At 42.2% G+C, this 23,193-nt stretch overlaps 1 protein-coding gene across 2 annotated transcripts in view; it reads right to left on the reverse strand.

The window, feature by feature from the left end:
• Positions 1-2,718: 2,718 nt before the first annotated feature.
• atad5a (ATPase family AAA domain containing 5a) overlaps positions 2,719-23,193 on the reverse strand; it is a 30,512-nt gene continuing 10,037 nt past the window's right edge. The window contains exons 10-22 of one of the 2 annotated variants that reach the window (XM_028455909.1): positions 22,805-23,128; positions 21,979-22,075; positions 21,788-21,870; positions 21,533-21,663; positions 18,150-18,324; positions 16,091-16,261; positions 15,801-16,001; positions 15,637-15,701; positions 14,250-14,439; positions 14,012-14,133; positions 5,308-6,179; positions 5,070-5,228; positions 2,719-3,462 (exon numbers count right to left, since the gene is read on the reverse strand). In XM_028455909.1, coding sequence (XP_028311710.1) covers positions 3,360-3,462; positions 5,070-5,228; positions 5,308-6,179; positions 14,012-14,133; positions 14,250-14,439; positions 15,637-15,701; positions 15,801-16,001; positions 16,091-16,261; positions 18,150-18,324; positions 21,533-21,663; positions 21,788-21,870; positions 21,979-22,075; positions 22,805-23,128 — 2,693 coding nt within the window. In that variant the 3' untranslated portion in view covers positions 2,719-3,359. Of the gene's footprint in view, positions 3,463-5,069; positions 5,229-5,307; positions 6,180-14,011; positions 14,134-14,249; positions 14,440-15,636; positions 15,702-15,800; positions 16,002-16,090; positions 16,262-18,149; positions 18,325-21,532; positions 21,664-21,787; positions 21,871-21,978; positions 22,076-22,804; positions 23,132-23,193 lie in introns of both variants that reach the window. The other variant, XM_028455908.1, reaches the window with a different exon arrangement.

Here is a 23,193-nt window from a genome sequence, read left to right on the forward strand (position 1 = left end):
TGCACTCAGATAAAAATTGTTAGTGAATCTGGAAGTGCAGGCCTTGATGGACCTGTGCCTCTTCCCTGAGGGTGTATCTGGGTGAACAATGTAGGAGGTGTGCTTAGTATAAGAATGACAGGAATATATAATGTATATAGAAAATAAAAATAAAACTGTTACATATTAGTGCTTGACAATATATTGTGATCTACTAAATACTTACCATTGTTGGTAGCATATGATTTTGTATATTTATATCTATAAATATGTGTATATGCATATGTATGTTTCTTACATGTAAACTGTTAATCTGTTATGTTAACTGTTTTGTGAAAGGAAGCAACCACTGATATGAATTATGACAATTACAGGTGTGGGAATTTATAAGTATTTACTTCCTCCCACTCATTTTTGAGTTTATATATATATGAAAGTATGTTAATCCGAAAGGAGTCATGCGTATATGTAATGTACATTGAACTCGGAATAATCAGAATCAAAATTCCTTTATTAATCCGAGGGGGAAATTGTTTTCGTTACAGCCACAGAAAAAAAATCACAAATAAAATAATAAAAACATTAACAAAGACAAAAGAAAGAATAAACAATAAATAAGTGTATAATTAAGTAAAAGACTGTTAAAAATAGGGATCAGAAACACACATATTACAATAGTAGAAAATAAAGTAGGATAGATAATACTAATAATAATACAAATATATACCCATATGATTCAGTTATTCACAAAAATAATACAAATATAAAAATACGATATAGATATGTACAACAATCGAGCTGTGAGGTTATAGTGATGCATTGTACAGTTTGATCACCATAGGCAGGAATGATTTCCTATGGCGTTCTGTGGAGCACCATGGTTGGATCAGCCTGGTGCTGAAGGTGCTTCGGTGACTGACCAGCACATCATGGATTGGGTGGGACTCATTGACCAAGATGGCCTTCACCTTCACAGGCTCCTCCTCTCCGTCACCACTGTCAGAGAGTCCAGTTTAATCCCCACAACGTCACTGACCTTGAGGATGATTTTGTTGAGTCTGTTAGCATCTGCGACCCTCAGTCTGCTCCCCCAGCAAACAACAGCGTATAGGATCGCACTCACCACCACAGACTCATAAAACATCCTCAGCATTTTTCTGCAGATGTTGAAGGACCTCAGCTGTCTCAGAAAATAGAGGCGGCTTTGGCCCTTCCTGTAGAGGGAGTCAGTGTTCCTCCTTCAGTCCAGTTTATTGTCTACACTGACCCCCTGGATGGAGACAGGGCTGACTGGCCTCTTGGTTCTCCTCAAGTCCACAATCAGCTGCTTGGTCTTTGTCACATTGAGCTGTAGATGGTTCCGCTCACTCCATGTGACAAAGCTGTCCACAGCAGTCCTGTACTCCACCTCGTCCCCCTCCCTGATACATCCAACTACTGCAGAGTCGTCCAAGAACTTCTGGAGATGACAGGTGTCAGTGCAGTGGCTGAAGTCCGAGGTGTAGGCGGTGAAGAGGAAGGGAGAGAGTACAGTCCGTTGAGGGGCCCCGGTGTTGCTGACCGCTGTGTCAGACACACAGTGTTGCAGGCGTACATACTGTGGTCTGCCAGTTAAGTAGTCCGCAATCCAGGACACAAAGGAGTCAATCAACCAATCATGACAATATCATAATATTTTATCAATGTGCTGAATACAAATTTGCATGCATTGGTGTTCATTTGGGGTCATTTTGGCCCCAAGCAGTTTTAGCTGTGTAAAACGTGTCTGTGTGGGACCTCATACATCCCCACACCTGCAGGTGCAGAGATGATACTTATGAGTTGATACGTGACATGGGGAGTTGGGGGTATATTCCCGTGTGTGTGTCCTACTACTCACGCTTGCCAAAGTAGAACTGATATTTCTCGTAAGAACGTTGGTAGTTCATTTATTCAACTAAGGGAGAGCAAATATATAGAAGCTTGCATGGCAGCCCTTTATCCACACCATTCCTCATAGTGCTGTGTGTGTATTGCAATGTGCGCACACACTCTCTTGAAAATGTCCTCTGGAAAAGGTTTTCTGTCAATAAAGTTTTGGAACAGCTCCTTCACAGTAAAAGTGACGGAGGAGAATGTGTCTGAGTCGGAGCATTGTGTTGAGGAGGACCCTGGTTTTGAGGCATTCTCAACTGATGAAATAAGAATAAGTAAATAAATATGTTAAAAGGAAAAGGGGGGTGAATGTGCACCCTAAATTAGAAAAGATTGGGATTAAAGACTTTCAAGAAACACGCTTTCTAAAACTGAAAGTTTCACCATAACCAATATGTTTAATTCTCTTGTGGTTGTCAATGTCATCAGTAAATTTGAGAAGATTTGGATAAAAATTATTCAAGATAAATTAATTCAAATTTAAAAAGAATATCCAGATGGTTGCGCTAGAGAACAGGTCAAGGTTTATTTATTGTTAGTTACGTGTTAGACAAATAAACAAAGTGCCTGACACAAAAACTTGGTCAACAATTTTCTGAAAACCATTTTCTGGAGGCAAATATCCCATGGGTAGAATATTTTAGTAATATTTAAAATAATAGGAGGGTTAAAGTAAAAATGAGAAAAGACAGTGAGATAAAGACATACAGTATTGTGTAATTTACTAAACATTACCACTTTACATTCTAACTTGACTATTTTGTAGCATTTTCTGCATCATAGTGTCTCATTTGGAAGATTAGGCTTTAAATCGAACAGCCTCGTACTCTGTCAGTGTAATTTGCATTATGTTTTAATTTTTAATGCATGTCACAAAAATATAAGCAAAAATACAGTTAATTGATTATATTTTATTGAGTTACAACGGGGAAAAATATGTGTAAAAGTGTATACAATACATAACAAAATTTAAAGCAATTTTCAGATAAAAATCAATGTCAAAATAAAAACTTGGGTTATTTAGCTTTTATTAAAGTGTGCAAAACTCCCCAAGCATAAAATGCATTAACTCACCCAAAAGCAAATCCTACTGTACACTTTCACCTCTTACAGGTCATCAAAAATGAGCCTTTGCTCTTAAAAAGCCATTTCTACAAGATAGAATTAATTTACAGGTATCAACTATGGCTGCAAAATGTTACTGTACAAACTTGCGCACGCGCGCGCGCACACACACGCACGCACGCACCATGTTACAAAAATCATTCAAAAATGTCACCAGACTTAACTTGATTAAAGGAAATGTGGGAGTGAATATGATCAGCTCATTCATTTTCTACTAAGCTCATTCATTCCTTTATCTGATACTGACGTCAGATATAAAAAAAAAATTCAACTTAGTTATTGTCAGAAAATGTGGACAGTAAACAATTATGTTCAGAAAGCAGAAATGTCTTTAGAAGTGTTTATTTAGGGCCTTCGTCAGAGGATTGTGGAAAGTCTTTAGCAAGCAGCTGCAGAGTGCTTTTATCCAGACCCCAATGGATCACATCCAAGTAGTGCAGAAACCTGGAGAAGAAGAAGAAAAAGAAAAAAGAAGAAAAAAAAAAGTAGTAGGAGGAGGAGGACGAGGAGGAGAAGGAGACAGACATTAGGAACTGGTTTTAGGATAAAACAGTGAATGGACAGTTGTCAAAAATTATATTGTAATAGACAATTATCAAGGTTTAAAAGCCAAATATTATAAGATATACAGTATATACCGTATATAAGGTGTGGAAACTTTGTTTACTGAAAAGCAAAAGCTTCCTTTAATCAACCATCAATTAAATCCCACTTTAAAGGCAATACTTTAACTATTTTACAACTGCATGCATGCAATGTTTTTCTTTTACTTCAAATATGATGATTATAGAGGCTTTGGTCAGCGTGCTAAACTCTTTTAAGGGAAAACAATAGAATTATTTGCAGGCTTACAGAATAAATACTCCTCACATCAGTCGCATTTCTATTGATATCTACAAACAAGAAGACAGTCATCAACATTTCCTGCCAGAATGTACTTACACCCTTAATCAAGTCCATTTAATGACAATGTCAAGGGATTTATCTAGATATGGCCACCGGTCCTGGAGAGACTGGATCCTGATGGACTGATTGATTGATCTGATTGACAACATTATTGGCTACGGGACATACTAGCAACCTGGATACCATTATGCCAAGCTGGTGGTGTGTAAGTTTAATCTTGTCCATGTAGTTTTTTTTTTTTTTACTTTTTGTATTATGTCTGTTTATAACCTGCCCTACTGTTGTTTTAAAAAAAAGTGGTTCTTTGTTGATATTGAACTGAATGTGATGTTGAATGTTGGAACCTTAATAAAGAGAGGCTTTAAAAATATGATAATTATTGTAGGCCTGGGCAGTATGACCAAAAATGTATATCACTATTTTTCAAAATTTTAACGGTTTCACGGTATATGACGGTAGTTTTTTTCATGCATAATCAGGTGTTTACAGCATTTTCTACTGGTTGAGAGGAATTACTGCAGTAGATTGACTTAGGATGGTCTATTTTACTGTCATGATGAGTGAATATTGTAGAATAATTCCACATTAGTAGTAATACGAGTTTGCAACAGCAGCACAAGGGCTCTTTGCTACGCTAGCTTAGCTTTAGCATTAGCTTGATTTCGAGCTTTAAATGCTGCACAATCAGTGGTGTGGTGGTTTCTTATGGTGAATAAAGTAGCGTTTTGTTTGCAGCTCCACCAGGATTTATTTCTGCATTATAGGAATTATAAACTGCAATCATTTGCTCTCTTTTTTGTGTATTACTGCCAAACTGCCAACATGCTAAGCCAACCGTGCCTCTGTGTCTGTGAGTGTTGTAGCAGAGGCATGCGCACGCAGACACATGCAGCTTCAGAGCTTTCAATAGTGTCTTTCTTATTCACTTGCAATAAGTGTATGATTTACACCACAACTAACACCAGAGTGCTACTGTTTACCTTCCTATTTAGAAGTGCAACATTGAAAAGGGTCCGGTCTGAAACGCGGCGCTGTGTAGCATTCCGAAAGTTGTGTTATCAAATACACCGGTACGGTATTCGGTATGAACCGGTATACCGCCCAGCCCTAGATGACTGGCTGAATAACAGTCTCTGCCTGCTCACCTTCGCTTCACTTTGCATTGCTCCTTCAGCTGCTCTAATCTGCAGATAGTTCTTATGACTGGCAGATAGTCCAGCGCAGCAGCGGATCTGGTTGTTAGATTGCCAAACACTCCTCTCCCAACCAGGCTCTCCAGCAAAGCTCTCCTCTGCAACACCAGCCTGAAAACACAATGTGACATATTAGAACCCTGTTGCCTTTTAAGGAAAATCCCGTTAATGCTGTGCAGAGCAGACTCACTGTGGTTGGCAGAGGCCGTCCTGGTTGAAGGTGTAACCCTCTCTGTGAGCAGCAACAGGCAGGCTGAGCTCTGCTGAGACTTCCTTACGTGGCTCTTCAGGGAGTTGTTGTGAACTGTCCCAGGCGTCTCCAACAGCAGCTCGACATCTATGGAAGCTGAGGGCTTCCACCGCTCCCTGGATCTGAAGGAGACTGTCTCTGGTCGCCCTGCTCCCTTTGTCCGTCTCTATCCTAGAGTCATCCGTCATCCCGTCTTTAATAATGACACTGATGGAGGACACGTCTCTGTTAGTCTCACTCTGATCATGATGGAGACACAGAGAGGAGTCGACGTAGGACAAGCTGTCATAAAAGTCAGCGATTGATTCTAGACTCTGTGAGACTGGGATAATTCTAGCTCGCTCCTCACTGGTCAAAGTTTTCCTCAGTTTTCTCTCTGAAGTCGAGGATTCGTTGACTTCCTTTTCTGGCTGAGGAGCAGCACGTGGTTTACACAGAGACACAAATCCATCATCAGAGTCAGAGTCAGAGTGCAGTCCTTCCTGCTTGGGTTTACGATGTCGCCTCTTCTTGTTCCTCATTCTGTCAGACACTTTAATCGGGCTGCTGCTATCGGAACAATCTGCTGCCTCGGCTGTTTTTAGTAACCTGGTTTTGCTCTGCAGTGATTCTGGCTGCAGGATTTCCTTTAGGCTGACAGGAGGAAAATCCTCAGACACAGATGTGATCTGCTCTGGCTTACAGCTGGAGACAGTCAGTGGTGTGAGAGGGAGAGGTAAGAGATGCTCCATGTTGCAGTAGAGCAGGTCCACTCCTCTTCGTCGACTGTTTGACAACAGATCCCAGCATTTTTCCTCCAACAAGCTCTGACTCTGTAAACAAAATATTAAATAGAGGCCCTTATTGTCATTGCATAAAAATAATGAAATTGCACATGCCCCTCATAACAAAATTTGACACTCTCAAAAAATGTAAACCAAAAAGACAATTATCATAAAAAGCAACATAAGGTACAGTAAAAGTGTCAGGATAAAAAGTTCATCACTATGAAAGTGTACGAGTGTAAAAAACAGACAGTATTCAGGCACAATGCCAGGAGTGATATATGGGGGTCATGAGAATTTCTTTATTTTTTCAACAAAAGAAGCTATGCAACAGCATGGTCAAAAAATATTTAACAAAATAGTTAAGCATAATACAAGTGACCACAAGGCAATGAAAAAAAAAAAAAAAAAAAAAAAGTGCAAAAGTGACCTATTGACAGCCAATAATCAGACAATCAATCAAAAATGTGAAGAGGGACTGGCTCTTGGTCTTATGTTTCTATGATCCCTTGCAATGGACTGCTAGCTAATAAAGCTGAATGATTAATTGAATTTTTATCATAAACCGCAATTTTCTAATCTCAAAGACTGCGATTTCCCTTTGATGTTTTTTTTGTTTAAGAAGTGCAGTCCACATGTTTACATGTTTCATGAAACGGGAACTTAGTTAAATATGTTGAAGAGGTAAAGCCACAGATTTGTTTGGTTTATTGTTGTAATCTGTGCTTTAAAATGTATATTTTACATTTATTTAAAGTTTAAATAAATCTGAAATGGTTTATTATGAAACAGATTGATTTATTGCTTGTGTTCATTAAAAAATACATGACAAGAGACCCATAAAAAAAGAATCGCATATTAAATCACAATCGCAATATTGAGAAAAAAAATTGCAATTTTATTATTTTCCAAAATCGTTCAGCCCTACTAGCTAACCCTAAAATGATGCTTTAAAAAAAAAAAGACTCCTCTGCCCCCCCAATGCCCTCACACACAAGCTATTGCGTATGTCAACCAATGGGCCCCATTGAATGGGGTCCAAGCAGGGATTGGAACAGAACTTTTTAATGTTTTTTAACTCAAGAAATTAATAATAAAAATATTAAATAACATGTTCAAGTGGCTTAACTGGGGGTAAAAATACTTGATGGGGCTATAGCGCCCACTAGTCCAGGAGAGGGTGTCCATGATATGTGTGCCTAAATCAAGTTTGTAGCTGTGCACTATTTCAACACAGTCGCCATTTATGGAGATGGGGAGAGGGTCAGCTCTGCATTTTCTGAAATCCAGAATGAGTTCTTTGGAGTCAGATTGTTTGCAGAACACCACAGAGTCAGATGATGGATCTCACCACGGCAGACAGACTCATCACAACCTAAGATAAATCCCACCACTGTTGTGTCATCTGCAAACTTAAAGGAGACATGTCATGCCTTTAAATCCTTCCTTTTTACATATAAAATCATTCAGTTGTGGTCTATATAAAGCGGAACTGCAATGCTTGGGTCTGAATTCCTCATTATTATAGCTCCACAGGCCCCTTTTCTACCCCTTTTCTGATGTGCTTCTGAGAGCAACTCATTTTGGTGCGGTCTCTTTAAATGCAAATGAGACTTCATACCCCGCCCCCTCTCCAGGTTGCAGAGGTGACACTCGGTTCAACTCCACCCTATTCAGCCATTTTTGTAGTTTGATAGAAGAGATACGATTATCTAGCTGTGCAGAAAATGTTTATTCACACGTTATTTACAAAATGTCAACGGAATACTTGTCCATCCAGCCTTACATGTTTGAGCCAGAGTCTGACCCGGCGGAGTGAGATGAAAATGAAGATGATGACCCTGCAGAACCCCAACAAGTGAGCTAACACAAGCACCGAGCTAGCGCTAGCGCCAAGATAATGTCACGAAATGCATTTTAATACAGTCTTTTCAGAGACAAAAACAGCAAAATGAAATGACTAATGAAAACTTTAGACTTAAATTAAATCACGTAGGCCATATCATCAAGGATCTAAAACGAGCACACAGCGCTAACATATGAAGACGGTGCAACTGTTATTGCTAAGAAAACAATGACAGGGACTTCTTATCATCACACTTTTTAGCGTTATTTACAGCTTACCGAAGTGCTCTGTTCGTCGTCTCCAAAGCTAGAAGGAATTGAACCCTCAATCAGACCAAGTCTTTTGGCAAGTCCTTCTTTATACTGGCGGAGGTTGCTGAAGCAGTCATCCTTGAAGTGCTGAGCGCACACAAAAATAACCTTACCCACAGATGTGGTACATTTCCGTGAAAAATAAAACTCAACCAGTCACTTCGAAAAGGTTCTGATGCTGGGAGACGGTGTAATGAAGCATGTGGGTTACTACATCCAACAACCCAACATTTTGACTTATCCTCTCGTAACTTCGGCATCCTTGAGCTTGGACTACAAAATAAAAGCGAGAAATAAAAATGACGGATTGCTCGAAGTGTTGGACCTGGAGTTGATGTACTAATTTGGCAGTTCCGCTGCAAATACTGTGACGTTATTGTTCAAAAAACGTAATAGAGAATAGAAAAATATGACCAAAACAGAACATAAAGATATCAACGGACCACCTGAAGAGATTAATTTGAACTTTTCTGTACTTCTAAACACTCTAAAAACAAAATGGATTTAAGGGCTAAAAAAGTGGATTTAGCATGATATGTCCCCTTTAAAGAGTTTTTTCTGCTGAATACATGTGTATTTGGGTATGAAGTAGTGCTGCTGATTCATCCTAGTCCCACTCTTCACATTGCGTATTTAGTTGTAAAATGTCTGATATACTGGCCACTAAGGGTTGAACAACTGAATTCTTTAAGGATTCTTTAACATTCCCCTGCATCATCAACTTTCACTGTTGGTCCCGCCCCTCCTATAAAAGCTGTGAGGAGGGAGAAGGGTTTCCTCCAATCACAGCCCTCAGTGAGCATTGATTGACAGGCTCACTAAGAAAGTCTAATGCTGCATGCGTTCCTGCAGTGTTGTTTTTGACTCTGTGCTTCTATAAAAAGCAGATTCTGCACTAATCAGAGGGTTCGTCAAGCTATGTGTGTATTTACGGACGCAGTGTGCAAAATCCCATCTTTCTCTGCGTGTGCGTGGACGTGTGTGTACGTCTGAGAGAGCAGGGCCCTGAGTGGTGTGTGAGCTTCACGTCGTGATTGTGTGTGCCTGTGGTTGTAGTAACACATCTTAGCTTATGAACTTGCTATGTGTGTGTACAGACACATCATTGTGTGTGTAGTACAGTCTGTCTCTGCGCACAGCATTGACTGGCAATCAGAGTGGGGATGTCTCACTGCTACAGCAGTAACGCCCACAATCAAGGCATTTTTTTAAGTTCCCTAGTGGCAGGTCAGCAGAAGGCATGGGTTTTAGTTACTCTTTAATGGTGGAGTTGGAGGGGCAGACTGATGTGCAGTCATAAAAGCCGCTCGGGACACCACCATGTTCACGTCTCAAACAGGTTCTCCCCCCTCTGTGAGGACAACACACTCACCGGGGAACAAACTCTGATAATTGGCGACTCCATAGTGAGAAACGTGAAGCTAGCGAAGTCAGCGGGCATTGTGAGGTGCATCCCAGGGGCCAGAGCGGGCGACATAGAATCAAATCTAAAGTTGCTGGCAAAGAGTAATCGTAAGTTTGATAGGATAGTCCTCCATGTCGGCACTAATGACTCCCGACGTCGCCAGTCGGAAGCAACCAAAGTGAACATTGAATCAGTTTGTGCTTATGCTAAAACAATGTCGGACTCCGTAATTTTCTCTGGTCCTTTACCAAATCTGACCAGTGATGACATGTATAGCCGCATGTCATCATTTAACCGCTGGCTATCGAGGTGGTGTCCAGAAAACGAGGTGGGCTTCATTGATAATTGGAGATCCTTCTGGGGAAAACCGAACCTGATAGGAAGAGATGGAATCCATCCTACTTTGGAGGGAGCATCTCTACTATCAGAAAACATGGCACATTTATGACATCTCATGAATGAGACCATGTTACAGAGGGGGAGTCCTCCACGCCCCTCTGCGCTTGCCTTAGGACAGTTTCCCTCCCATTGCTATCAGGATAGCTGTGTTCATCGCCATGACAACTGTTGTGATGGTGATGAATATTATTTTATGGAGACGGTGTCAGTCCCCCGACCCATATTTCACAATGATTTTAACATAAAATCAAATAAAAGAGCTATCAATTATAAAAATCTGAAAAAAATTAAAATCTCAAATCTAGAAACACCAAAACATAAAACCATTAGATGTGCTCTATTAAATATTAGATCACTGAGATCCAAATCTCTACTAGTAAATGACCTTATCTCAGAAAATAACTTTGATTTATTCTGTTTAACTGAAACATGGCTGTATCAAGATGAATATGTTAGTTTAAATGAAGCGACTCCTCCCAGTCATTTAAATACTCATATGCCACGAGACATAGGCCGTGGAGGTGGTGTAGCAGCTATTTATCATTCCTCTCTCCTAATCCATCCTAAACCAAAGGCCAATTACACTTCCTTTGAAAGCCTGGTTCTAAATTTATCTCATATCGAATCAAAAACCTGCCAGCCAGTCTTATTTGCGATAATTTAGCGTCCTCCAGGCCCTTATTCTGAATTTCTATCAGAATTCTCTGAGTTTATATCAAACTTAGTCCTCAGTTCTGATAAAATACTGATAGTAGGAGATTTTAATATCCATGTGGACAAAGATAGTGATAGCCTGAGCTCAGCCTTTATGTCCCTAATAGACTCAGTTGGCTTTTTTCAAACTATTAATGAAGCTACTCATCGTTTAAATCATACTCTTGATCTTGTTCTAACATATGGCCTTGATATTAATGAACTAAAAGTCTACCCTGAAAATCCTCTGCTATCAGATCACTTTTTAATATCTTTTAACATTATCCTAGAGGATCTCGCACTGTGCAATAAAATAGTTACAAGTAGAAATCTATCCAACAGTGCTGTGGCTAAATTTAAAGAGGCCATTCCTGCTGCCTTAAACTCAGTGCACCATCCAATAAATAACTATGATATTAATTATAACCCCTCTCAACTGGATCTGCTTGTAGATAGCTCTGCTAGTCTACTAAAATCCACCTTGGACTCAATTGCCCCATTGAGGGAAAAAACTATTAAACGTCAGAGGAAAGCTCCGTGGTTTAGCTCTGAAACTCACACACTCAAACAAACAACCCGTAAATTAGAGAGAATGTGGCGCTCCAATAAAACAGAGGAGTCACGAATACTTTGGCAAGAAAGCCATAGTAAATACATGACAGCCTTACGACATAGTCGATCTACATACTACTCCTCACTAATTGAAGAAAATAAAAATAATCCGAGGTACCTTTTCAGCACTGTAGCCAGGCTAACACAAAGTCAGAGCTCTATTGAGCCCATGATTCCTCTAGCCCTCAGCTGTGAGGACTTTATGACATTTTTTAACGATAAAATTCACAAGATTAGAGATAAAATTAGCCACTCCCTGCCTTCACCTGGGCCTGCTGTACCATTAAATGTAAATAGGCCTAACCTAAACTGTTTCACACATATAGGACTTCAGGAACTTAACTCTATTATTTCATCCTCCAAACCATCGACCTGCCTTTCAGATCCGATCCCAACTAAGCTGTTTAAAGAAGTTATTCCCCTAGTCTGCCCATCTTTGTTGGAGACAATAAATATATCCCTATCAATAGGCTACGTGCCACAGTCCTTTAAAGTAGCTGTAATCAAACCCCTTCTCAAAAAACCTACTCTTGATTCCAGCACTTTAGCAAACTACAGGCCTATATCTAATCTTCCTTTTATTTCAAAGATTCTTGAGAAAGTTGTGGCAGCTCAGCTCTGTGAATTTCTTCAAAACAACAGCCTGTTCGAGGACTTCCAGTCAGGCTTTAGAGCTCAACACAGCACAGAGACTGCTTTAGTTAAAGTAACTAATGATCTACTCTGGGCTTCAGATGAAGGACGACTGTCAGTGCTGGTTTTATTAGATCTTAGTGCAGCTTTTGACACTATAGATCACTATATTCTACTAGAGAGATTAGAGAAATTACTTGGAATCACAGGGACTGCCCTAAACTGGTTTAAGTCCTACCTATCTGATAGGTACCAGTTTGTACACGTGAATAATAAGTCTTCTGTGTACACTAAAGTAAGCTACGGGGTTCCTCAGGGCTCTGTGCTAGGTCCAATCCTCTTCTGTATCTATATGATCCCCCTTGGTAATGTTATGAGAAAATACTCTGTTAACTTCCACTGCTATGCTGATGATACCCAACTGTATGTATCAATGAAGCCAGGTGAGACAAATCAGCTATCTAAACTTGAGGCCTGTCTAAAGGACATTAGGGCCTGGATGGACCAAAATTTTCTTCTTCTCAACTCAGACAAGACTGAGGTCATTGTACTGGGCCCGCGACACCTTAGAGAAACCTATGCTAGCCTAACTGCCCTAGATGGCATTACTCTGGCACAAAGCACAACTGTTAGAAACCTTGGGGTTCTATTTGATCAGGACTTATCCTTCAACTCTCACATAAAACAAACTTCAAGAACTGCCTTCTTTCATCTCCGTAACATTGCTAAAATCAGATCTATCCTGTCTCAGGGCGACGCCGAAAAACTAGTCCATGCTTTTGTTACCTCTAGACTGGATTATTGTAATTCTCTTTTAGCAGGCTGCCCGAGCAAGTCGCTTAAGACACTTCAGCTGGTTCAAAATGCTGCAGCACGTGTACTGAAGAGATCACATTACTCCTGTATTAGCCTCTCTGCATTGGCTTCCCATAAAATATAGAATAGAATTCAAGATTCTTCTTCTCACTTATAAAGCCCTAAATGGACAGGCACCAGTCTATCTCAAGGAGCTTGTAGTGCCATACAATCCCCCCAGAACACTACGCTCTCAAAATGCTGGACTACTCGTTGTTCCATTTGTCTCTAAAAGTAGTATAGGAGGAAGAGCTTTCAGTTATCAGGCCCCACTTCTCTGGAACCATCTACCAACCACGGTTCGGGGGGCAGACACCCTCTCTACCTTTAAGGTTAGGCTCAAAACATTCCTCTTTGATAAAGCTTTTAGTTAGGAACCAGCTCATAGCTCATAATTAAGATGCAATAGGCATAGACTGCCGGGGGGGGGGGGTCTGGCATGCTCGGTTGGAGAGAGGTTGGAGAGGGCGTTAAGAGAGAGGTCATTTAGGTTAGAGAGGGACCGGAGAGGGTCCCATTCCTCTCTCAAACACTCCCTCTATGTCTGCTTCTTCCCTTGTGTGTTTGCTCCTGTACTCCTTCTGGCTTTTGTCTTGCAGGTCTGTGGGATCCTCAGTGTGGAGTTACAGAGACTCAGCGGCTCTGTCTCCACCCTTTTCTCTGCACACACCCAACACAGCATAACGTGGATGGCTGTTCATCATAGGAATGGGATCCACACAAGGTTCCTGCTGCTTAACAGAAGGTTTTCCTTGCCGCCATGATGAATTCATGTTGGGTGTGGGATACATATGTATGTGTATATACGTATATATGCATATGTGTGTATCCATAAAATGAAGAGTCCGTCCTTAAGACTGCTCTACTGTAAAGTGCCTTGAGATACCATTGGTTATGATTTGGCGCTATACAAATAAAGATTGATTGAGATTGATTGATAGGTGTAGAGACAGAACCAAAAATCCTAAAGCAAGTCTAACATGATTCAAGAATGAGTGGATTTTTTTTTTTTTTTCAAAAAGTACATCATATCTTAAATATATGTAAAATATAAAAAGGACAAAGTGGCAGATTTCTGTCTAAAGAACTTTAAGATCAATGTAAAACAGTAAAGTACCAGATTTACCTTCAGCAGCTCCCACATGTCTCTCTCAGACTCGATGTTTAGCAGCCCCAACTTGCTTTTAATGCAGCCAGACTCACACAGAGGCAGAGGCTTATCTTTAATCTCAGCTAGAAGATTATCTTCTGAAGAGACAAAAAAAAGAAAGAAAAAGAAAACAGAACTTATACATGTTCATTCATCTTTTTAAGATGTTATCCCAACAATAGAACAGCAAATATTGCTCAGCTCCGATTCTCACCATTTTCCTTGTTCTGCTCTGGTTGCTCTGCTGGCTGTTGGCCTCCTGAGCTGCGAGTCCAAAACTGCAGCTGCAGTAAACTTTGCCTGATGTCACAGCCGTTGAGCCTGAGCAGAGCGCAGATGTCTGACCCGTCTGTCCTCGTGTCTTCAGCCAGACACAACAGTTGCAGGTAGCTGGACACGTTTAACTGATGCACAGAAGAGGATAGAAAAGGGTTAAAGTTACATCAGGTTAATGTGTTTAGTACTCTAAACGTGTCAAATATGTAAGTAATCAAATTTCATCCCACCCATAAATAGTTTAATACTTTTTCGTGAAAAAACAAAACAAAAACAGCGATATAAAATTTAAAGGTTCACGAAATAAAACCAAGTAAAAAGTGTTAAAGGAGTGCAGCAGCGAGATGACATTTGACCTTCCTGGTTCCCGTAGCAGCTCAGAAGCTGCAATGTTTACAAGATGGCAGACGCCTGTTGTCTAACTTGAAGTGCATCCTCCATGTTAAAGTGTCTCTCCCATATTAAAGCACATGTATCGAGTGTTGTATGATATATCATGTAGAACATCATAAATAATGACACTGCTTAATTTGAGCAACTTTACTCTATCCTTCTTTAAGTTACAGGTGTGCTGAAAATTTCAAGCTGCATTTTGGGAGGTCCAAAATGCAGCTTTCGAAAGTTAAAGAAAACAGAAATAATAATAATTAACAAAAAAAAAACAGTTTGGGAATTTTTTGCGCATTTTTTATATTGTATCGTGAGCCCAATATTTTTATATTTTTTCTGTTGAATACAAATGTATTTGGGTATAAAGTAGTGCTGTTTATTGATTCTGGACCAACTCTCAACAATTTAGTCAAAGTATTTCAATTTGTCATATTTAGTTGTAAAATGTCAGAGTGACTGCCCTCTATTGGTTAAAACCAGGCTATTACAATTGTTTTTTGCTATTGGCTGAGAACAAAAATCATGTGACGAGGACCATCTTGCTCAAAAACAAGCACTGTTAGCCCCGCCCCTTTTATAAAAACTACCACCTGTGGGCTTTACAGTGTGTGGTGAGTAGGATGGATTGAGAGAAGAGTGAATAGAGAGCTATATTGAATCATGAGTAGCTAGTTAACATAGCATAGATTGTTAACTGAAGATTTTATAGTATAGACTGGGTGTGTCTTAAGTGATCCAGGAGCCCCACCCATAATCAAGACATTTTTTTAAATTTCCCTTCTAGTGGAAGGGCAGGAGAAAACAGGGGTTTAGTTACTCTGAGTATTTATTTACACCCTTAATAATGATGCAGTACATTGACACCATCTTTTATGTTTCTGGATTTACATGGTTTGTTTTGGTCAATATATCAAATAACATGAAACAACTCTTACCACTGATGGTGTGTCAAAACGGATTTCTTCAAAGTTTCCATCAAACGTAGAGCTGAACGATGGATCTAAAGAACAAGAATCATACCAAAAACTTCAATGAATCTGTAATTGTCAAGGATGAACAATATAATTTCTAGTTTTAATTTGTAGAGCCTTATACTGACCGCTGGTGGTGAGGATCACTGGCCTCTTGGTCGTGGTCATGAATGTCTTGATGGCCGCCAAAAAGCCAGAGTCATCCTCAAAAATAACATCGACTTCTTCAAACAGGATGAGTGATGTTGCTGTTTTCTTGGCCTGTTCTTCACTTTGCTTCTTCTTAACGATCGTGCTGCCTTTCTGTTTGCCTTCTTTTCCTTTTGAGACTTTTTTGGGAGGAGGAAGGACACAGAAGTGTTAGTGGCAATGCTCAATCACACTATTTAGATATGATTAAACTGGCATGTCTGCTTACCTGAATGATCAGCTTTAGGATTGTTTGGTGGCTGCTTGTTGGTGGCTTTTCCCATTTTAAAGAAATAATTAGACAAGGAGGTTGGAGCCAGGCTTCCTCTCTTAGCTGCTCTTGGTGACTGGGGGTTTTTCCTGGGAGAGGACACCACCCTGCGGGGTGAGACACCTTTTCCTGGAGAAGAACAATCTTATAAGTTTATGTTTGTGTACGCAGACAAGCATGATTAAAAACCTGGTCTGTAGTCAGGATGCCAATCATCATCACATTTTTTAGGAATGCCCACCAATTAAGATTTTTTGGTCACTTCTTCACAAAAAGATGGAGAGCATATCTAATATGAAGACACCTTTCAATTTTCAAGCATTTCTCTTTGGAAAGGTGGACTCCTATTCAGGGCACTTCAACAAGTACTTGTTTAACATTCTTAAAACAGCAAGTAAAAAGATTATAACCAGACACTGGCTGCATCCTGACTCCCCCACGGTTGAAGAGTGGGAAAACATAGTCAATGACATTTATATCGTAAGAAAAAAATCACATTCTCTCTCAGATTACAAACAGAAAGGTTTACCCAGCTTTGGTCAAACTGGAAGTAAGCTATCTTAAATATAAATGTGTAAACAATTTGTTGCTGAAATGTCTCAGTATCTATTTGTATGTTATATGTGTGCACACTCCTCAACTGTAAATAGTTATTAAAGTAAAAGACTCAAAAATTGGAAAAACAAGGGAAAGGGTATATGGAGAGAAAAGTGTCTTAAGTAAGTCATGTCAGAGACATTTTTCCTTTTTATTACTGTTTTTTAATATACTAGTACAGTGCCTGTTGGAAGTATGTATTAATGTGGGGGCATAAGTACACTTTTAAACCAATTGCAGAGCTACTGATATGTGTGCGCATATACAGTGTTCAAACAAGAGTGTGGAGAAAATGTAAGAAGCCATATGATTGGCTGAAAGCAAACACACCTGATTGGCTGATGAATCAGTCAATCAGTTTTATCAGCCAATGGTGATGTTCGTTGACCCGCAAAGTCAGGGCAGTCTCAAAATTCACCGCAGAGATTTCTCTCACAAATACACAGATGTTTCACAGCACAGAAGCAGTTTGTAAATGCACATTCTGCAATTTGCATCATCTGTGGATTTATATTACACGTGTGCCTCAAAATAATATTTGTGAAGTAGAGCGTGTGCATTTCAGAATTTATATTACAAGTTTGCATAAAAAAAATTTTGCGAAAAAGATCGTGTGCATTTGTGAATTTGAAATACAACTGTGGAACAAATATATATTTGTGAACCAGAGTGTGTGCATTTGCGAAACAAATCGTGTGCATTTGTGAATCTGAAATACAACTGTGGAACAAAGCATGTGCATTCGTGAAAAACCCTCCAAGAGTTCATTCATTATGATAGTGATTCCATATTTATTTGCGGGTGAAAGTAAAATAGCGTAAGCGTGTGTGATTTCACTGGTTTAATTTTATGGGGAATGTGCATGATAAATGTGTATTTTTTTTTTTATACTCATTTTACATATTTTTTTGTTTGATGTATTTTTCTGTAATGTAGGTTTTTGGAGTCATTCTGTGTATTTTTGTATCTTTCTGTTGTCTTTTTGTGCATTTTTTGTATAATTATTGTTTTTTCTTGCCATTGCAGTGATTCTGTTTTCATTTTGTTTATTTTTTGTATCTTTTTAGTGTAGTTTTGTGCATTTTTGTATAAATATCTAGTTTTGTGTATTTTGATGTTTGTTGTTGTTTGGTGTATTTTTCTGCAATGTATGTTTTTTGGAGTCATTTTGTGTGTTTTTGGGGCCTTTTTGTATACTTTTGTGCATTTCTGTTGTCATTTTGTTTCCTTTTTGTATAAGTATTGTTTAGTTTTTTGTTTTATTTTACTCATTTAGTATATTTTTATTATAAATACACACGCGCACACGCACACCTTGTATTTATAGATAGATGTAAACATGACTGTTAATGTGTAAAACGTCCTTGAACCTTGCATAAATAAAGAATTACAAAAAAAAAAACCTGGTCTGTGTACATACGTGGAGAAGAACCAGGTCGGCTGGAGCCACCACTGCTCGCTCCATAAGCGTTGAAGTATGTGGGTTTGTGGGCGTTGACCCCCTGGCTGTCCACCTGGTGTGACTGGGTGGCTTCTTTCAGCTGGGACAGAATAAGACGGCCGCTCCGCTGAGACGATGCATTCACCTCAAACACCTTGGCAGGAGCATCAGAGAATTACAGGCTCGAATTACTAAAAAACTGTCCTCCATTTTGGACTGCAGGATTCCTCTCTCTCTAGATCTATGTCTGATAGGAGACCTGACGAAGCTTGATCTTCCAGCAAACCAATCACAATCCATCCTCGCGACACTCGCCATAGCAAAAAAAAAACATTAGTGAAAGAAAAGAAAAAAAATCCTTAAACATAAACCAATGGCAAAATCTCCTCATAGAATATATTTCCATGGAAAAGATGTCAGCTCTCAAAAAAAATAAAATAACCTGCATTGAGGAGCGCTGGACTCCTTTCTTAACTACATTTAATCTCGATTTCTTAGCCTAATGATCTAGCCTGCAAGCGAACTGCCAGCACCACTCTTTTCTAACACACTAATGAAACTGTAGACCTGGATCTCCCTGGGCTTGTGGGGTGGCCTGGGTGTCTCTTCGTGGGCGTGCGTTCCTACTGGATTTCCTCCGGACACTGGGCTGTTTGATTTTTCTCTCCTGCCCCCTCCGTACACGCCTGGGAGGCCCGTGGGGCTGGGGGCCTGCGTGTTTTTCTGTCGCTCTTTCCCCTTGCTCTCTGCCCCTGTCCCGTTCTCCCCTCCTCCTTTTCCTTTGCTCTGGCACCTGCTCTCCTGTTGGGTTAGGCGTTGGGGGGCTTCTGGTGGGAGGGGCTGTGGCTCTCGCCTGGGGGGCGGTCGGGGCTGCGTCGGGTGGGTTAGCTTGGGGGTGGGCCCGTCGGGGGGCCTGGGATGGTGGGGTTTATGGCTCCTGGCCGGGGGGTCTGGGGTGGGGGTGGCTACTGCTCGGGGGCGCCGCCTACATCCTGGGTTGCTGAGTGCTGCTGTGGGTCGCTCCGCCTGCCTGTCTGGGCGCTTCGGCTTTGTTCCCTTGAGCGCACCGTTGCCATGGATGTCGCTAGCGCGGTGCCCCCCCCCTTTGGCTCACTTAGAGGACCGCGTGGGCCGGTGTGCGGCGTGTGGTGGAGGTGGGGTGGGTCCTTGCCCGTGCGGGGGGCCCCCCCTGGAGTTGTGCTGGGTGGGTGTGTGGGGGCGCGACCTGTGGTTCTTGCCCTAGCGGATCCGCGTCAGGGGTGGTTATTCTGCTGGTTGGGTGCGACTACCACTTCCACCCTCCGGGTCTATTTGCACCACATACACAAAGGTTGCGCCTCATGCATTCACTAAACACACATTCACACAGGGGATAGGGAAGGTGGGTAGGACCACATATTTGGGCCTGTCGGGTGGGGGCTCTCTTCGCGGGGTCTCTCCGGGCAGTGTCGGCCCGGCGGGGAGTGCAGGTGCCTCTTCCCTATGGGTGTGGCTTGGTCCGTGTCTCGTCTCCTGGTCGCCTTAGGGGCTGTTCTCGGTGTGTGCGGGCCCGCGGCGGCCTGTCTTGCCGGTGTGGGCGCGCTGGGGGTTGCTGGCGTCTGTATCGGGGTTGGGGCGGGGTTGCTTGGCGCTTCGAGATGATGCTGTTTAATGGGGGTGGCGCTAGCTGTTCTGGTGGTTGCGGTTGCCGTCGGTTGTCTGGTAGGTCTGTCCTGCTATCTGCGGGTAGGTCTGGGGCGCCCTTAGTTGGGGACTGCTGTTCCGCACTGGGTGGGTGCCGTTGGGGTGTCTCCTTCCTGCGGTGGTGGCCGCTGGTCGCTCGCGCGCCGGTGGGTGGCATTGCCTTGTGGCTTGCGCTGTCCAGCGGGGCCTGGGCTGCTGTCCTAGCACCGTCTGGGGCTGCGCGGTCCTGCTTGACTGTGGCCGCTTCGTGGGCTGGGTTGGGGGGGTGCTCCTCGGGGGGCTTCGCCCGGGGTCTCGCCCTTGGGGGTTCCCGGTCCCGGGGGGATTCTCTTGGGGGCCAGCGGGCTTGGCCGGTCCTGGCGGGGGTCTTCCGGGGTGGGTGGTGCGGGCCGCGCTCTTGCATACCAGTGGGTGCGGCGTAGGGTGGCCCCTGCTTGGGCGGTCCCCAAAGTACCGCCTCTGGTTTGCACACGCCGCATGCTGGTGTGGCGGTCTGGCTGGACCCCTGGGGGTGGGTGGGGCGGCGGTGGGACTTTAGCAATGACTGAGGCGCATCGCGCTGGCAGTGTCAAAAAATGGTGACCTGGGGCGCTCTGGGGGGCTGGGTCGGTGCGCCCGGGGGCTGGCGGTGCGGCGTGTAGCGTCCCCTCGTTGCCCAGGGCGGCTGGGGGTGTGGTCATTGTCCTCGGGCGTGCTGCTCCCGGTGCTGCTTCTATTCCGGGTCCTTCTGGCCTAAGGTCCGGTCCCTGCTGGCTCTGGGCCCACTGGCGGTGCCCGCCGGCTGCCCGTTCGTCGCGGCTCTGGCCGTCTGCTGGGCGTGGGCCTTGGCCCCTCTGCTGGGATCTCGGGCAGGGGGGCTCTCTGGGCCCTCTCCTCGGGAAATTGGGTGCGGGAGTGGATGTCGGTAGGGGGCCTTGGGGTTGGGGGCGATGGCGGAATGCGCTGGCTCCTTGGTGCTTTCTCTGGTGTGTATGTGGGGGGCGGTGGCTGCCTCTCGGCTTGGTGTCTTGGGGGCTGCTCGGCTGGTGGGTGGTTGCCTGGGCTCGCTGGCCCCCGCTCTCTCTGCTATTCTGGCTACGTCCTCGAGTCCGGGGCAGCGCTTGGGTTTACAGTGGCAGTTTCTTGCAAATACATCGGTCTACGATGCACAAGCATGCCTTGGACTGTGGGATAAAACTTGTAGTGGGCTTAACTTTAGACAAGTTGATCCCAAATACCTGTTTCAGGTATTACCACTCACTCCTTCCCTCTGTCCACAGCCACCACCATTATAGTTAAGCCTCACGCCTACAACTTCACATCTCACTTTACCGTAATCAACTGTTCCCCACCCTTCCATTTCTCTTCCTTGAATCGCTCCTCCCTGCTCTCTTCCCCCACCCCCTCACCTAGGTGTAACACTGCCCTCTCTTTTTATATTCTCCCTTTAATAAAGTGTTTCTTACCCCTCCTTAGGGAGGGCTGGTGATGGTCACAATTATGCAATAAAATAATGCAATTTATTTAATTGCAATAACAAAAAAATAAAATGCATTGCTGTCTAAAAAAAGATTGCACTTCTTGTAGTGTTGACCTTTGACAGCATGTGCAGACAAGTAAAAAAAAAAAAAAAAGAATTACAGGCTCAGATTATTGATCCATGAACACTAACATGGCATCTGTGTTGCTATGATTTGTACCTTGAAGCCCAGCTCCTGGGCACAGGCATAGACCGCAGCAGTCTTTCCCACTCCAGTGGGTCCAGTGATAATCATGGTGTTGCACAACAAATCCTCTACATCGTCTTCATCCCCACAGTCCCAGTCCGAGTCTGGAGATGTAAAAAAGCAAACACAAAGTGAATGTAATTAAATTCTCTTCAAATCATTATCAATACAAACAGGATTTTTATTCATTAAAACCAAGATTTTTTAAATTTATTTTTAAACACTCACCGCTGTTAGCAACCTCTTGTTTCTTCTCCTTCTGTTTTTTTCTCTCCTCTCGGTCTGCACGGCGCTTCCATTCCTTCAGCCAACTGGACAAACATTTGGGTCAAACACCACTCATCATCCAATGACGCACATCTACATGTATTTGCTTGAAGTTCTGTCGCATTCCAGCCATGCAGTGCTGGGCGTCTCACCTGTGCAGCCTCCTCACAGAAGCAGCATTACCCACAATGTCACTCGAGTGCTGAGGCTGATATTTGTCAGTCCACAAGACGTCCTCCCTCACAACATCTGTGTAACAGCATAACAGCAGAATAAGCCCACATAGAAAACCAGCAGTGATCAATATTCATTGGTCATCATTTTCAAGATTAATTTTTATCAGCTGCTATGATTAAAGAAGCTTCATCAGCAGTGGAAATAGCTTTAAAGGAGCTTACATATATAATAATGTGTTTGTCTAAATAATTCTGAACTATCCTGAGACAATAAACTTAGTGTAAAATGTGTCTGGAATAAAGACTTATAAGTTATACTCTCCTTTATTCAAGCCAGACTTCAGTGTAACTGCCCTCAGAGATTTTCTCATTAATGCAATTCATTGGTTTCATATACAGTAAAAAAGATTATAAATAAAATGTGTAAATACAAATTAATATTTTATATAAATGTTCAATAAATCTTGTTTTTTGTTCTGTTTTATTGCGTTGCTGGGGGTAATAAGAAAGTGTGGCATCCCGGAGCAGCATATGGTGATGGAGTGTCTGAGAGATGTCAATAAAAGGATTTAAGAAGACTTCAGCTTTGTTCCCTTGGAGTTGATGTGGTCAATGAGTTATTTTGTTTGTAAAATGTGTAAACTAGGTGTCTTTTAAGTTTTCACGAGTTAATTTACCGTACATTTTCTTTTTTATTATCTTTGTTCTGACGGCATTTGACATGTAAAGACAAACAATAATAAATGGCTGTTAACTTAAAACCCCAAAACAATGTTGAGCCTTGATTGAACACTAGCCACACCTTTTTTCCCAGCATCCTCTTCCAAGTCATCCAGTATAACCACAGCCTCCTCCTGAGGTGGAATGGGAGCAGCTCTCAGTGATGGCTTGGTCTTATCCTCCACAGCTTCCTCCTCCTTGGACCTGGATCTCCGAGACCGCCTTGACCTCCCGGCCCGTATGTTTGTTCCTGACTGAGCTGTGGGGTGGTTGAGCTCAGGCTGGTTGGACCGTTGCTTCTTGGCCTCCTTCACTGAAATCTCCACTTCGTCATTGGTCCTCTTTCTCTTTCCACTAATGGCTCCTGATTGTACGACAGTGTTGGTGACAACTACAGCCTCTGCTTCTACTAAATGGAAGAGAACTAAAATCAGTCCACCATACACTTTGATTTATTTGATTAATATAAGA

Source organism: Gouania willdenowi, chromosome 8 (genome assembly GCF_900634775.1).
Source record: "Gouania willdenowi chromosome 8, fGouWil2.1, whole genome shotgun sequence".
Classification (NCBI taxonomy): domain Eukaryota; kingdom Metazoa; phylum Chordata; class Actinopteri; order Blenniiformes; family Gobiesocidae; genus Gouania; species Gouania willdenowi.